General features: G+C 41.3%; 1 protein-coding gene and 1 pseudogene across 1 annotated transcript in view; one reads left to right on the top strand and one right to left on the bottom strand.

The window, feature by feature from the left end:
• CWH43 (cell wall biogenesis 43 C-terminal homolog (S. cerevisiae)) overlaps positions 1–2,300 on the top strand; it is a 116,793-nt gene extending 114,493 nt beyond the window's left edge. Inside the window, exon 16 of the mRNA XM_006894177.1 lies at positions 2,222–2,300. Within this exon, the coding sequence (XP_006894239.1) occupies positions 2,222–2,300 (79 nt within the window). The remainder of the gene's footprint in view (positions 1–2,221) is intronic.
• Positions 2,301–4,150: 1,850 nt separating this feature from the next.
• LOC102877426 lies at positions 4,151–4,619 on the bottom strand (annotated as a pseudogene).
• Between the last annotated feature and the right edge of the window lie 13,060 nt (positions 4,620–17,679).

Genomic DNA, 17,679 nt, shown 5'->3' with positions numbered 1-17,679 from the left:
CTGCTTCACCATCCACCAGGATACCCATCCACTTCTACCCCTCCCTTCACATCTATCTCCCTTTGATCAGCCCTCCATCTAATAACTTATATATGAAGCTTCCATGGTTTCTGTGATTTCAAACACATCAGCTGATGGTAGTTCCTTATGTTGGGATCAGTGTCTCTGAAGTTTAGTCGTAATGTTTCCTGAGCAAAGGTGATGAATCCTGTAGAACTGGTGTGTTGATAGGCTTGGGCCAGAACGAATATCGCGGGGTTTTGGTGTCTTTGATTACCTGGGAAGATGGGATAAGACTGATGCTTGGATAAGATGAACCTTAGTCTTTAAACTGACATCATTGCTATTTAGCACTTTGACAGGACATGACAGGATATTTTCCAAATGCAACACATCTCTGTTTTTCTGATGTATGTTTATATATCTCATATTCTAATCCCAACTTTATGTGTATGTATACTTAATCTGTTTATTAGTAAGTATTATAATGAAATATGCGAAGAGTTGGAGTCTGAAAATCCAAAGAGAAGAGTGCACTTGCCATTTCTCAAGCTCAGAGAACTAAAAAACAAGTTCAAGAACAAGATGTATGGACACAGTAACTGTCACAGTGGGTTCGAGCATGTCAGATATCATGAGGATGGTGAGGATAGGGCTAGGTTCAGATCTGTTCTCCATAGCTCCTGTTTTTAAAATTTTTATGTAAATAAATTTTTTATTTTATACTGGTTTATTTACAAAGTTTGCATACATTGTTTTTGACACCAGATCTTTCCCATTATCCACCCCTCCCTCCACCAATCAAATTGTGCAACCCTGTGATTAATACACCCCCATCCTCACCCCACCCATCTTCAATCCTCTGCTCCCACTCTTCCCCCCTCCCCAGATCCTCATACACGTTCTACAGTAATGGTCTTATACAGTCAAAGGTCTCATATCAAGGTTTACATAATTCTACAGGGCCTCCACAAAACAAACAAACAAAAAACCCAAAACTGATAACACAATTACAAAATGGGCAAAAGACATGGAAAGACTTTTCACAGAGGAAGACATTCAGATGGCAAACAGACACATGAAGAAATGCTCAAAATCACTGGAAATAAGAGAGATGCAAATCAAAACCACAATGAGATACCATCTCACTCCAGTAGCAGTGGCAAAGTTTAACAGGGCAGCAAGTAATACATGTTAGATAGGATGTGGCGAGATAGGAATTCTTATACATTGTTGGTGGGATTGCAAAATGGTATAGCCACTCTGGAGGCAATTTGGCATTTCCTCAAAAAGCTGAACATAGAATTTCTTTATAGGTTCTTGATGGCACCTAAAGTCTAGAGTCAAGGACCTCTCCAAATTACTGAGGAGCAGTGATGCCAGTTTGATAAGGTGTACCTGATTCAGGCCATGCTCTTTTCAGTCACTTACTATAGAGTGAATAGGATGACAGATGAATTGATGCCTTTGAGCTATATTATTGCAGAAGGGTACTGAATATCCTGTGGACCACCAAAAGAACACACAGATATGCAGCCAGAGTGCTCATTGGCTGTAAGGATAGCAAAGGAGAAGCTTGGAAAGGTAGAGAGACAGCAAGGAAAGGAAGATCTTTAACCAGGTGACAACACAGTGACTACAGCAATGGGCTCAAATATGTCAGAGAGGATGAGAAAGGCACAGAATACAATAAGGTTCAGATCTGATGCTCATAGGGTCACTATGAGTTGTACTGAGCAGCACCTAACAATAACAACCCTTACGACCAGTAAGTTGAGCCACAAATAGGTTCTGACTGACATTACTGTATTTGAGCTGTGGTGCTGGAGAAGAATCCTGAGTACACCATGGACTGCTAGAACAAACAGGTTCATCCTGGACAGTGAAACCAGGCTGCTCCTTGGAGGCAAGGATTCTGAAGCTTCATCTGACATACTCTGGACATGTTGAAAAAGGGACCAGTCATTGGAGAGGGACATCATTGTGAGGGTGGAGGGACAGAGCAGGAGAGGAAGACCCTCGATGAGATGGATTGATTCAGTGACTGGGGTAATGGGAGTAGGTGTGTCAGAGATAATAAAGTGGGCACAGGATAGAGCAGGGTTTAGGGCTGTTGTACACAGGGTCACTATGAGTCGCAAGCAACTCGACGGCACATAACAACAACAAGAAGGTATGTTTTTGAATGGTTTTTACATGCTGATTTCTTTTTCTTACTTAGATTTGGATCCTACAAAGAAGGCCACAATTCTGAGAATAACCATCACTTTCATATGAGTACTCCCAAATACTTTTTATGAACTATTTAAGACAAATAGTTATTAAAATTGCAAATCTAAAGGAAGTGAAATATATATATATCTATATCTCTGAGGAAAAGAAGAGATTAAAGAAAATGGGAAGATACACACAATGAACCTCAACTTTTTAAAAAGTATGGTATCTGTGCAATGGAAAGTCTACCAATTTATAAAATATTTCTAAATAAAAAATTATCTCAATTGTGTTTACATTTGTGATTTAAAAGTGAGATGGAAGGCCATATAAAAAAGATTTGGGGGAAAAATCATTTGGTAATGACATGTCCAATGAGGGACTTATCTCTAGAATTTATAAAATACTTGAGCACCACAAGATAAAGGTAAGCAACCCAACTGAAAAATTGACACAGGATATGAACAGACACTTCACCAAAGAAGACAGTCAGATGGCCAACAAACACATGAAGAAATGTTCAAAATCCCCAGCTGTAAAAGAGATGCATCTCAAAACAACTGTGAGATATCATCTCACCCCAGAAAGAATAGAAAAATTTAACAGAACAGCAAACAATAAATGCTGGTGAGGTTGAGGAGAAACAGGAACCCTTGTTAACTGCTGGTGGGAGTGTAAAATGGTGCAACCACTATGGAAGACTGGATGGTGCTTTCTTAAAAAGTTGCAAATAGAAATACTATTTGACTCAGCAGTTCCAGTACTGGGAATTTACCCTGAAGAAACCATAACCGCCACTCAAGCAGATATATGCACACACATGTTTATTGCAGCTTTGTTCACAATAGCAAAGTGTTGGACACAACCCAAGTGCCCATCAACAAACAAATGGATAGAGAAGCTGTGGTATATTCACACTACGCTGCATTGAAAAGCAAGTAACTCATGAAATATTATGCAAAATGGGTGACCCTGGAGGGCATAATGCTGAGTGAAAGATCTCAGTTACAAAAAGACAGATACTGCATAATTCCATTGTTATAAAAGAAAACTGGCATGGAGAGAGAGGGGATAAATAATGTATGCTGCATTGAAACAGATGAGGGAGAAAACTGTTTTAAAAGGATATATGATTAGGTATTGTTGTCATGACAGGGGTTTAGAACAAAGACTGCATAGTGGAGTGGACTTGGGGGGAAGGATTGTGTAACAATGAAAGAATTTTTCTTTTTCAAAGAGAAAAGCTAATTGTGGGGAGGGGTGGGCAGGGAGAAAAGCACAACACTGAATGAATGGAAATCCAAAGTCTCTGTAAACTTTCATTAAAATTAATTTTTTAAAAATAAAGACTATTAAGGTGATAAAAATATCCTAAAAGCGTTTCATTGTGGTATACACAATCATACATACACATTTACCATTTCTACTATTTTTACATGGATTCTTCAGTGGCAATAATTAAGCCCACCATTGGTATCACCAGTCTACCTCTTTACAAATTTTTCATTCACCCTTTACAGAAACTCCATAAAATGTCTTAGTTTTCCATGATTAAATGAAAATGAGAATTGATTTATTGATGAGGCAGGAGAACTTCATGGAAAGATCAAGCAGTCTTAAATCCTTCCTGGGACAAAGGAGGAGGAAAAAAACCTTTAGAGTGACTGCTGTTGAGTCAGCATCTCCATCACCAGCCTTCCTGAGCTATGAAGTATCACCTGTTTCCCCCCCTCCTCCTATCTCTCTTTGACAGTACATGCTGCACCGTGTTGATGGTTCCAGTCAGTCAACCACCAGACTTACCTCATCAAGCACACCTCAACACAGAGAGGGCTTTCATTTAGAAAACTTTCTTCCCTAAAAAACCCCATACATTTATTTTTATTTTTATTTTTAGTTTTTAAAATGTTAATTCATGTCTTTTATTAACTCATAATTACTTGTCCTCTGGTTTGTTGAAGCAATAGGTCAGACAGCACTTGCCACAGTAGTGCCTGTCAAAGTGGCTGCCCATAAAAACTCCAGCGCCGCATTCATCTGAAGGACACTCCTGACGAAGGTGACTAATTTTGCTATTCTCATCCACCTTATAATATTTCAGAACAGCCAAGCTTAACCTTCTTTCTCTTATGCTTATTCTTATTGGGAATGGTGTAAGACTTCTTCCTTTCCTTATCACCACCATGAAGTTTCAATACAAGGTGAAGAGAGGACTCCTTTTGGTTGTTGGAGCCAGAGAGGGTCCACCCATCTTCCAGCTGCTTTCCAGCAAAGATGAGTCTTTGCTGATCAGGAGGAATTCCTTCCTTATCCTGGATCTTGGCCTTGGCATTCTGGATTGTGTCCGAGGGTTCAACCTCAAGCGTGATGATCTTCCTTGTGAGGATTTTAATGAAAATCTGCATCTTGGCAATGATCCCACCATGGATGGCAGTCAAGAAATCAAAAGATGGTTGTGTTAGGAAAATCTGCCATCAACTACCTCTCTGGAGTGCTAAGGAGTAATCATGTCAGTTTAAAGACCCAAGTGCCCCTGAGTCAAGCCGTGGACTTCAATTACTTGCCATGCATCTGAAAGTTGGACAGTGAATAAGGATGACAGGAGAAGGCTGGATGTCTTTGAGTTGTGATGTTGGAGAAGATTACTGAATATCCCCTGGACTGCCAAAAGAACAATCAGGTGTGTCTTGGGAAAAGTGCAAACAGGTTGAGGAAGCTACTGAAAGTTCATCTGTATTACTTTGGGCATGATTTTAGGAGGAGCCATTCCTTGGGAAAAGATAGAATGCTTGGAAAGAGCAGCAGTAGAAGAGAAGACCCACAGCTAGAGGAATTGACATGGGGACTATAACGAGGACCCAAGTGTATCAGAGATGATGAGCGCAGGATAGAGCAAGGTTCAGCGCTCTTGATGATAGGGCTTTTATGAGTCGTACTCAAGTGAATGGCACTTAACAACAACAAATGAAACAGGAAGGTGATAGGATAATCCACTTAATAAAACTGTCTTTATTCCTAAGGAATTGTTATTTGAATGTCATTCAGGGAGGCACATAAAGTCTCAGGACTTGACAGCGCCCTGAATATTGTTTTGTCTTTGTTATTTTTGATGTTAGGTTCTGCTCAGTTGACTACAACTCACAATGACCCCGTGAATAACAGCTCTGAACTTTGCTCTGTCCTGTGATGTTTTCATCTCTGATACACTTGAGCCCATTGATGCAGACACTTGTCAAGCCATCTTGTTAAGGCTTTTCTCTTTTACGCTGACCCTCCACCTTTCCAAACATGAGGTTTTGTTTTTAGGGTGAGGGATACAAATGAGAAGAAAGACAATTACCAAAGGTTTTGTGTCACAATCTAAGTCAGTTCCCTGAATCAACCGAATAAAACTATATTGAGCACACTGCTATATGTAAAAAGTCGTGTCTCTGATGTGGTATCAATGTCTACAAGCAATTTGACACTTCTTCAAAAGATGGCACTCCAAAACTTTAATCTGAGTGTGGGCTTGACTTAGTGATTTACTTGTAGTAAAGGGAATAAAGTGAAAAAAAGAGTGTGACTTCCAACCTTAGATGGAAAAGATATTGTTGCTTCCACTGTGGTCTCTTAGATCTGAGCGAAGCCAGCTCATGCTGTGTGCAGCCCCACACAGAGGACTTCCTGTTGAGGAACTGAGACCACTTGCCCGCAGCCATGCAGGTGAGCATCTGAGGGGAGGAATCCCTCCTCGGCTCCCATCAACCATTTAGATAACTTCAGTCCATCTTCAGAGGACTTCAACCCCAGCTAATAGCTTAGCTGGTTATCTAGATTACCTTTTTCCAAATTATTAACTTACAGAAACTATGATAAATATAAATGGTTTTCTGTTTTTATACCACTATATGTTGAGAAGGGAGTGCTTCAGGGTTGTACTCTCTCCATACCTATTCAGTCTGTACACTGAGCAAATTATCTGAGAAGTGTGGCATCAGGATTGGATGGAGACTCATCAGTAACCTGTGTTATGCTTATGGCACAACCTTGCTTGCTGATAGTGAGGGGGACTTATAGCACTCGTTGCAGGAGATCAAGGAATGCAGCCTTTGGTATGGATTGCATCTCAATGTCAGGAAAACAAAAATTCTTACCACTGGGCCAATAGACAACATCATGATGGATGGAGAGGAGATTGAAACTGTTAACAGCTTCATCTTACTTGGATCCACAATTAACACCTTTGGTACCAGCAGTCAGGAAATAAGGAGACACAGTGCTCTAGGAAAATCTGCAGTTAGGGACCTTTCCAAATTATTGAGGAGTAATGATGTCAGTTTGAGGACTATGGTGTCTCTTATTTAGGCCATATTATTTTCCAGTCATTTGATATGCATCTGAGAGTTGGACAATAAATAAAGATGACAGAAAAAGAATTGATACCTTTGAGCTGTGATGTTGGACAAGAGCACTGAACATCCCATGGACGGCCAAGAAAACAGATATGTCTAGGAGAAGGTGCAGCTGCAGTGGAGACAAGCATGATGAGGTTTTGCCTCACATATTTTGGGCATGTTGCTAGGAGGGACTATTCCTTGGAGAAGGACATACTGCTCAGAAAGATGGAGGGCTGGAGAAGGAGAAGACTCTCAACAAAGTGGATTGACAAGGTGACTGCTGCAATGGGCTCTCATGTGTCAGGAAGTGTGAGGATGGCACAAGATAGTACAAGGTTCATATCTTTTGTTCATAGTGTCACTATGAGTCATACTTGACAGCACATAAAAACAAGTATATTTGAGAGTTCTGTTAGCTTACTTGGTAGGGAGTTGTGCTGTCAACCCAAAGGCTAGCAATTCGAGTACACTAGTTGTCCATGGAGAAAGGCGCATAGTTTCCTCCCATGTGATTTATAGCTTCTGAACATCAGCTGAAGGGTCAGCTATGTCAAAGGCTAGAATTGCTACCTGGCCAGTCTGTCTGCCTAACACTCATAGAAGAGGGCTAAAAGGTAACTTTCAATTTGTAGCTATGAGATATCATCGCACCCCAGCAACAATAGCAAATCTCAACAGAGCAGTATACAACAAATACTGACGAGGTTGTGCAAAACTGGAACCCTTATTCACTGTTGGTGGGAGTGTAAAATGGTACAACCACTATGGAAGGCTGTATGGTGCTTTCTCAAAAAGTTGGAAATAGAAATACCATTTGACCCAGCTATTGCACTACTGGGAATATACCCTAAAGAAACCAGAACTGCCACCCAAACAGATATATGCACACCCATGTTTATTGCAGCTTTGTTTACAATAGCAAAGAGTTGGAAGCAGACCAAGTGCCCAAAAACAAATAAATGGATAGAGAAATCATGGTATATTCATTCAATGGAATATTATGCAGCACTGAAAAGCAAGGAGCTCATAAATTATTATACAGAATGGGTGACAGTGGAAGACATTATGCTGAGTGAAATATCTCAGTCACAAAAGGACAAATACTACATAATGCCACTGTTATAAAACAGGATTGACATGGAGGCTGGGGGAAAAGCTAAGCAAAGAGGGAATAAATAATGAACACAGCATTGAAATAGATGAGGGAAGTAACTGTCTAAAAGAAATATATGATTAGGTATCATTTATGTGACAACAGTCCAGAATAAGTGGTTCATAGGAAAGTGAACTAAGGGGTGGGGGGAGGCGGGGAAATTGTGCAATAATGAAAGAAACTTTTTAAAGAGAAAAGCTAATTGGGGAGGGGAGGTAGGGAGGAAAATATGCAACAATGAATGAATAGAAATTCAAGTTTTGGTAAACTTTCATTAAAATATCAGCAAACAAAAAAAGAAAATAAAGTATCATTAAAATAAAATAAAAAGTCTCTTAGGGGACACCAAAAGGCAATGTGTAGTGCTTGCATCAATGTAATAGTACTTCTGGAAGAAACCAAAAGGTGGTTACACCAGGAAGTATCCTCCTCCTCAGCTAATTCCACAAGTCTGTCCATGGACAGGGCTATGCCATGACACGGTCTCATGAGAATGGAGCCAATAAAGGCCGTGCACACCTGGGTGTTGTTCTCTTTTGCCCTTTTTTACAGCATGCCATAAGGTTTGGCCTCAACGCTGTCTTTCCAAGGTTCCTCTTCCCTTTCTTCCTTTTTAACTCTTTTGCACAGCCTGTCTCTACCTTGCCTAACCAGGCCTCTGTCTTACTGTCTTAATAAACCTTGTTCCCTTTCGCTAACTTTCAGCTTAGTGTGTGTTCCAGTTCACTTATTTACAGCCAGTTCAGCCCCTTGTGGGTTCTGAAAAGGTAAAGAGAACTCTGGTTTTAGCACGTTTCAAGCTATGAGTGGATCCAGCTACACGGCACATAACATATATTGGAGAGAGGGGCAGTGGTGGCCACTGGTTAAGTGCTCTGCTGCAAACCTGATAGTCAATGGTTCTAATTCCCTAGCCACTCTATGGGAGAAAGACATGGCTTCTGTAAAGATGACATGTTCTTGTTGTTGTTATGCACTATTAAGTCGGAGCCGACTCATAGCTGAGCCTCCGGTGGGTTTTCAGAGGCTGTAAATCACCGGGGAGGGGATTGGCCATCTTTCTCTCTCTGAGCAGCTGGTGGCTTTGAAATATGTGTCTCTGAGTCGGCACCATAATTAAAGATTACATAAAGCCTTGGAAACCCTACAGGGCAGTTCTGGTCTGTTCCGTAAGCTTGTCATTGACTCAGATCAACTTGATAGCAACTGGTTCTTTTTTTAGTGCATAATATTGTGCTTTGTACTTGGTGATGGGGAGAAGTTTTGATTCACTGGAAAAGATATTGCCCATTTCTTTGGGTCCTAAGCCCCAAGTTTAGGAAATATAAAGATGGGGGAGAAGATGGCTTGAATAACAACTACTTGAATATCATTGACTTGCTGTGTGGAGCTCTGGTGGCCTAGTGTCAAGAAGCTGTGCTGTAATCTTGAAGGAACATGGTTCGAGGTCATCAGCTTCTCTCTGGGATAAGGATGGGCAGTCTTCTTCCATGAGATTAACTGCCTCTGAAAACCCACTGGAGGGTCTTCTATGGGTCAGTTCCAACTCTATAGTACACAACAACTGTGGAATCAGGTCGTTTACCAATATTATCTCCTGCGAACAATGCTGCAGGCCAACTGAAATGTCCTTGTTCTTCAGCTTCACATGAGATGACCAGAATAGCCATTCCACATTCAGGCACAGTGTGCTTTACACCCCTCTCTCGACCCTTTACCCCACCTTAAATCACCAAGATTTGTGCGTTTTATAAGAGGTAAAGAGGGGGTTAGTGTTACAATTCTGTGATCGCTTCTTTCACTGGTCTCTTTCCACTGTCCTATTTCAGTTCACTGATGATCTGTTTCCTTTTTGTCGCCTGGATTATGCTACGTGCACGGTAAAAGCAAGAAGAGAATGTGTCTCCTAGTCAGTCAGTGCCTGGCACTCAGCTGGTATGTCTTTCTCACTTTCTGGGGAAGCAGATCTTCACAGAGACACCAAGTGCTGGCCCTGATCTGCACCAAACAACCCAAACATAGAACTCTGTCCCTCCTTGACTTCAACAAAAGAAAACAAAACATTCTTACCACGTGTCTTAATGACTAGCAGATTTTATTGAAGGTTCAGAAAGATAAAAAGAGGCTGCATGATGGAACATAAAACGTCTTCAAATAAAATCATTAACTATATATCCCCTGATGCTACCAATCTTTGGCCCTCACACCATACCCTTTAGATTTACCCACAATCACACTTTTGTTCTTTGGTTTCTTGCCCCCTTCCTCCCAAATTTCAGTTCCTTTCTAATGCAGATCACATTCACTTTTTTTATTGGTCTTCTGCTTACTCATCATGTTCTCAGAACCTTCTCCTCTGTCTCAAAACTGCTTATCCAATTTATCAGTTCACCTCTCAGTAAATGACAGAGCAAGCAGAAAACTTGAACACAATCTAATTGACTTATGTGGAACACTGGCCCAAGTAACTTCAAAGTACTCATTCTTTTCAAGTGTACAACGTTTATCAAGCCCCATCATTTGATGGGCCAAAAATCAAGACTCAATAAATGTCAAAATATGAATTAATGCAGAGCCTATTCTCTGACAATAGTGAAACTAAGCTCTAAACAGAATGACCATTAAAAATCCCCAAATATGTGGAAATCAAATCATAAACTTTTAAATAACCCATAGGTCAAAGACGAAATTACTGGTATTATTGATTGAGTTATGCCTGCCAAACATATGTTGTAAATCCTCACCTCAGTGTCTGTGCGTATGCCACTTGGGAATGAACTGTCTGTGTTATGTTAATGAGGGGTTGGATCAATGTAAGGTTCGTCTTTAATCAGTCTCATTTGAGATATAAAAAAGAGATTAAAGAAGGCACAATAACAAAGATAGGGTAAGATAGATGCTAAGACAGGTGGAGATCTTCAAGAAACAAGGCAAGGCAGCTGAAGAAGAGGAGGGCCTTTCCCCAAATCTGATACAGAGGGAAAGCCTTCCCAAGACCTGATATGAATAGACTTCCCCTAAAGCTTATACGTTGAATTTAGACTTCAGTCTCCTACACTATGAGAAAGTAAATTTCTGTTCGTTAAAGTAACCCATTTGTGGTATTTCTGTTAGAGCAGCATTAGGTAACTAAGATACTGTTGTTATTGTTATGTGCCATTCATGCTGCCCATATAACAACCCCATGTACAACAGCTCTGAACCCTGCCCTGCCTTGAGCCAGTCTCACTGACTCCGACACACCTAATTCCATTGCCCCTGTTATTGTGTCAATCCATCTCATCCAGGATCTTCCTCTCTTGTGCTGTCCCTCCACTCTGCCAAGCATTGATGTCCTCCTCCAAGGACTGATCCCTCCCGGACACATGCCCAAGTGTGTGAGACGGAGCTTCAAAATCCTAGCCTCTAAGGAGAAACTTGGTTTTACACTCTCCAAGACAGACCAGTTTGTTCTCCTGGCCATCCATGGTATGTTCAATACCCTTCTCTAGCACCACAACTCAAAGGCATTGATTCTTCTTCTCTCACTCTTAATCATTGTCCAGCTCTCTGATGCATATCATACAATTGCAAAGGTCATGGCCTGGATCATGCACACCTTAGTCTCTAAACTCACATGATCACTCTTCAACATTCTGGAGAGGTCCCTTACAGCAGACTTCCCCAATGCAATTCATCTTTTGATTTCCTGATCTTGATTGTGGAGTCGAGCAAACAGATATTGTTAACAACTTCAGTCTCTTCTCCATCTATCATGTTCCTGCCAATTGGTTGAATGGTGAGAATCTTTGTTTTCTTGAAGTTGAGTTTCAATACATATTGAAAAGTACAGTCTTGACCTTCTGCAGCAAGTGCTTCAGGTCCTCCTCAGTTTCAGCAAGGAAAGTTGTATCATCTGTGTAATGCAATTTGTTGAAGAGTCTTCCTCTAATCCTGATGCCACACTCCTCTTTATAAAATCCAATCTCTTGAATGATCTGTTCCACACACATATTGAAAAGGTATGGAGACAGGACATATCCCTGATGCAGTCCTCTCCTAATTTTGAACGATGCAGTGTTTCTTTGCTCTGTTCTGAGGACTGACTCCTGGTCCAAATATAGGTTTCATATAAGCACAATCAGGTGTTCTGGGATTCCCATTCTTCTCAAAGATAGCCACAAATTGTTATGATCTACATGGCGTAGTCATGGAAGCACAGATAGACATTCCTCTGGTATTCTTTAGTGCCACAGCCTCTTCCAAATCCAGCTTGTATTTCTAGTAGTTATCTACTATGTACTATTCCAGTCATATTTGGATAATCTGAAGGAATTGGCAAAAAGCAGGACCCCAGGAATTGATGGCATAACTATTGATAACTATGATGACATAGTTCAACAAACAGATGCTGCCCTGGACATGCTCATCAGATTGTGCCAAGAAATCTCTGGAGGACAACTACCTGGCCAACTGACTGGAAGAGATCCATATTTATTCCTCTCTCATAAAAAGTGGTCCAACAGAGTGTGGAAATTATCAAACAATATCACTAACATTACACACAAGGAAAATCCTGCTAAAAATTATCCAAAAACAAATGAAACAGTATATTAGCCAAGAACTACAATACACTTAGACATTAGAGCATGATTTTTAAAAATTTTTTATTTTATTTTATTTTTAAAAATAATTTTAATGAGCATTTACAGAGATTTTGGATTTCCATTCATTCATTGCTGCACTTCTCTCCCCGCCCAGCCCTCCCCACCCCCCTCGGTTCTCTCCTCTCTTTCAAAAGTAAAAGAAACACTCCTTTCCTGGTACACAATCCCCCCGCACCCCTCCCGCCGCCCCAAGTACATTCCACTATGAAACCTTAATTGTAGACTCTTGTGATAACCATAATACTCTATCATACATCGCTTTTAAATTATTCACTCCCTCATCTGTTTCAGTGCAGCATACATAATTTATCCAGTTTTTCTCAGTCTTACCTCAACCCTGATATCAATCCCATTTTACAACAGTGGCACCATGCAATATTTGTCCTTTCGCGACTGAGATAATTTCATTCAGCGTAATGTCCTCCAGGCTCACCCATTTTGAATAATATTGCATGAGTTCCTTGTTTTTCAATGCAGCATAGTATTCCATTGTGTGAATATACCACAGCTTCTCTATCCATTTGTTTGTTGATGGGCACCTGGGTTGTTTCCAACTCCCTGCTATTGTAAACAAAGCCGCGATAAACATGGGTGTGCATATATCTGCTTGGATGTCAGTTATGGTCTCTTTGGGATATATTCCCAGTAGTGGAACTGCTGGGTCAAATGGTATTTCTATTTGTAACTTTTTGAGAATGCACCATACCGTCTTCCACAGTGGTTTCACCATTTTACACTCCCACCCACAGTGAATAAGGGTTCCAGTTTCTCTACAACCTCGCCAGCATTTGTTGCTTGCTGTTCTGTTAAATTTTAGAGCATGACTTTTAAAAATATTTTAACTAAATAGTAAAATACACAACAAACTAATGAAAAGATAATATATCAAAATTGTGTGAGATATAGTTTTGTACATAGAGGAAAATGTGTAACATTGAATAAATTAGAACGTCTGAGAACTTATCTATTCCAAGCAAAGGTCTTTACAATTACTCCCTGTGCATGTGAAATAAGAATAACAAAAAAATTAATGCCATTTAATTATGATGTTGGAGAAGAGTACTGAATATCTCACAGTCTGCCAAATGAACAAACAAGTCTTAGAGGAACTGCAACCAGGGTGCTCGTTACAGGCAAGGACGGTGAACCTTCATCTCACATACTTTGGGCATGATATCAGTAGGGGACAATTCTTGGAAAAAAAGATATTATGCTAGGGGAGTATGGAGGGTCAGAGAGAGGAGGGACCCCCACAAGATGGATTGGCACAATGACTGTAGCAATGGTCTTGAGAATGGTAGAAATCCTGAGGCTGGTGCAGAATAGGACAAGGTTCAGATCAGCTGTTCATAGGGTCACTGTGAAACATGGTCAACTTGATGGTGTTAGGGTTCGAACCAATGAGAGAGAGGAGACTGAAGGTCATTCCTAGTAATACATGAGTCATCAGGAAGCAAAATTCAGTTCTGAAATGTGCCCACCCTCTGGTGAGTTTTCAGAGATTGTAAATCATACAGGAGGAAACTGTCCCTCTGTCTTTCATGAAGTAGCTGGTGGCCTCGAACCACGTGCCTTCAATATTGCAGTGCAGCTTCTTGCTGCTAGGCCACCAGAGCTCACACAGGAAAGGGTGGGGGAAGCAGTGGACTAGAATTAAGGACACAGCAAACTGAGCTCTCCATGGCAACATCTCTTTGGCCCAGATTCCAGCCAGGAGGCATGGCCAGATGCAGCAGGAAGTCATAAAGACGACCTCACCTCAATGGCACGCTGCTTCCTCCTTCACTCCCTTTCCTCTTGAGGAAGGCCCATCCCTTCCCTTGAGATATGTCTTTCTTAATGAATATATGCTTGCCTTTTACCTCCACTTTGTCTCTTTGGCTTTCTTCTCAGCCTACCACTCCAACAAGAGCTTTTCTAGGACTGTTCTGAGAAAGACCAACAATGCCTTTTTAAGGGCCTTCATGCTGTACACTACAGAGTCTTGAACATACCATGGACCACCAAGAAAACAAATAAGTCTGTCTTGGAGAAGGTGAAAACATCTATCTCCTTGGAGGCTAAGATTTTGACGTCTGTCTCACATACTTTGGGCATGAAGCTGGGGAGACCAGTCCTTGGAGAAGGACATCATGCTTGGAAGGGTGGAGTGACAAGCACAGGAGAGGAAGATCCTGGATGAGATGGATTGATACAGTAACTGGGGCAATGAGGGTAGGTGTGTCAGAGTCAGTGAGACTGGCTCAATACAGGGTAGGCTTCAGAGCTGCTGTACATAGGGTCATTATGAGTCTCAGGCAACTCGACAGCACATAACAACAATAAGGGCCCCCACACTGTGCACTAAAGTAGATTCTCCCAAGTGTCAATTAAATTGCTGTATACTGTGCTACCTTGGTAGCTTGAGTACTGTGCCCACCATTCTCCCCTACATGGCCTAACTCTTTAACTGTGTGAGGGGTGCAAAGCAAGGTTAATGGCCACCCAATAACAGTGGCGCCTAACAACAGCAGGGAGCTCTGGTGGGATAGTCCATTGCATTACTAACTGTTGGGGTTGTTTCCCAAGAGAAACATTCCTCAAGGTTTGTCTTTTCAGACAGAAAAAAACACACACACAAAACAAAACAATTACCTGGAGACTAACTTAAAAATTTTACGTTTTAGTGTATTCCGATAAGAAATTTACTGATGGGGTGTGGGGTGTGGGGGTAGCGCGAGGAGCTATTCTGAAAGGATCCAGTGGCAGCCAACCTGAAGAATTCTCTGCTGAAAGTGTGCAAAAGTAACCAACTACTTACACTATTGCACAGACAGCCCCCACCACCTGGTTAGGCTAAGGACTGCATAGGCTGATGGAATGCAAAGCTTAAGGAAAAACAATCATCTGATTGACTTTATCTCCTTCTGTAAGCACAGTTAGAAACAGGAAGGGAAAGGGGCTGTCTCCCCCAGAGCTGTTCACCAGGATAAAGAACTAGAAAAACAAGTCTAAGAAGAATTCAACAAGACTAAGAACAGCATCACGCTTGGAAGCGTGAAGGGACAGTTCAGGAGAGGAAGATCCCAAATGAGATGGAATGACACAGGAACTGGGGTAATGGAGTGGGTGTATTGGAGGCAGTGAGACTGACTCAGCTTTGGGAAGCATTCAGAGCTCTTGTGCATAGGGCCACTCTAAGTCACAGTTGACTTGATAGCCCATAACAACAACACGAAGAACTCAGATTAGATGTAGCCATTTAGGGGTATTTTCACAAACCACCATACCCCAACTCAAAGGCATGTCTCTGACGGTTCAAATCCACCAGCTGCTCTCAGGAGAAAGAAGGGAGATTTACAATTTTGGAAACACAGTGAAGGATCAGCTGGAAGTTGATTCCCACCCTTCTACAGCAATTAGTGAGTGAGCTGTTCATGAAGGAATGCTGATGGTGCTGTGGTTAAGCTACCCAGTAGTTAGAATCCACCAGCTGCTCTTGAGAAGAAAGATCTACAGCCTAGGAAACACCATGAGGCAGTTCGACTCTGGAAGACTGAGTGACTATGAGAAGGAGTCCACACAATGGCAGTGGGTCAGGAGCCAGCAGAAAAAGCATAAAGGGTACAGAAAGTGAAACCTCATCAAGATTGAATAAAGACAAAGAGTAGAAATGAATGAAAACGAAAATAAATCTACGACAGTGAAAGTAATATCAAAAGTTTTTCCGCAGCACATATGTCCAACCACCATGGAATGGATTGAGAAATTATAGTGTATTCACAAGACGGAATACTACGCCGCACACAGGAGCAATGATTTTGTAAGTCACTGCCTAACTTGTAAGGGACTGGAGAACATTATGCTAAGTGGTCTAACTCAGTCCCATAAGGATAAATAGCGTATAAACCATTATTGTAGAACGTGTATGAGATCCAAGGGGAGGGAGGGGGGAAGCACAGGGCTGAGGATGGGTGGAGGCAGGCGATAATCATAGAGTCACACAGTTTGGCGGGTGAAGGGAGGCAGGGGTGAAGGAAATGGGAAAGATCGGGTGTAAAAAACTATGTATACAAACTTTGTAAATACACCAGTATAAATTTTTTTTTAAAAAAAGAATGACAATAAAAGCATTTTTAAGGGCTCCAGCTCCTAGCAGTAGGAGATATGGAGTCTAGGTTATTTAGTTGGGGGCGGACAAGGCAGAAGGGGACATAATTCCTCCTCACTTAGATCACCTCTTTGTTTTGTTTTTTTTAGGTGACAGAGGACTTGATTCAAAAGTTTAGAATAATTCATAATGAACAACCAACTAAGCCAATAGTTCTCTAAAGAATGTATTTGTAACACTTAAATGTTAAAATTTTCCAAGAAGCATTTCGGCAACAAATTATTCACAATTTATTCATGTTAATAACTACAGACAAAGTTAGTGGTAGTGTTAGATGGTGTCAAGTTGATTCTAACTCACAGGGGTTCTGTGCACAACAGAATAAAATAATGGCCAGTTCGGCATTATCCACACAGTAATTGCTGTGTTTGAGGCCATCGTTTCTCTTATAATGCCAATCCATCTTGTTGAAGGTGTTCTTCTTTTTCACAACCCTTCAGTTTGTCGTGTATGCTGCACTGCTCCAGGGACCGGTCAGACTTGTTCAAATATCCAAAGTTCCTAAGACATAGTGTTGCCATTCTCACTTCTAGGAAATGTGCTGTCTGATTGGTTTACTCTTGGCAGTCCATGATATAGTCCCTGTTCTATTATTATTATTATTAATTTTATTAATTTTAATGAAAATATACAGAGACTTTAGATTTCCATTCATTCATTGTTGCTTAGATCACCTCTTGAGCAACTTGTACACTTACTTTTGCTAGTGGGGCGCAGGGAAAGGAGGTGACATTCCAGGTGTCATACAGTACAATACATACACCAGCATTCTCTCCAGAAGCTGATCAGTGATGGAGAAAGTGAAGGAGGAGGGATTGGATGCGCCACTCCACCCCATCCATGAAGAAGAAAGTTGGAAATGGCAGGCACCCGGAAGCAATGTACCAGGGACAGGCAAGGAGAGCCCTGGTTCTTCTTCCTGTCTGGGATTATGATGATGCAAATGAAGCTGCAAGGCATTTAAAATGAGGATTAGAAAGCCACGGAGGTAGGGGACCTGAGGATCTCACCAGCTCCTTGTGGTTCTGTGTGAGCCTAGAGGACAAGGTTGTTGTTGTTGTTGTTGTTATGTGCCGTCGAGTCGCCTGCGACTCATAGCGACCCTATGTACAACAGCCCTAAACTCCGCTCTGTCCT

This window comes from Elephantulus edwardii, unplaced genomic scaffold, assembly GCF_000299155.1.
Source record: "Elephantulus edwardii isolate Elephantulus edwardi_28Jun2011 unplaced genomic scaffold, EleEdw1.0 scaffold00137, whole genome shotgun sequence".
NCBI lineage: Eukaryota > Metazoa > Chordata > Mammalia > Macroscelidea > Macroscelididae > Elephantulus > Elephantulus edwardii.
Note: the sequence above shows the minus strand (reverse complement) of the source record. Positions and strands in the feature narration are given on the sequence as shown.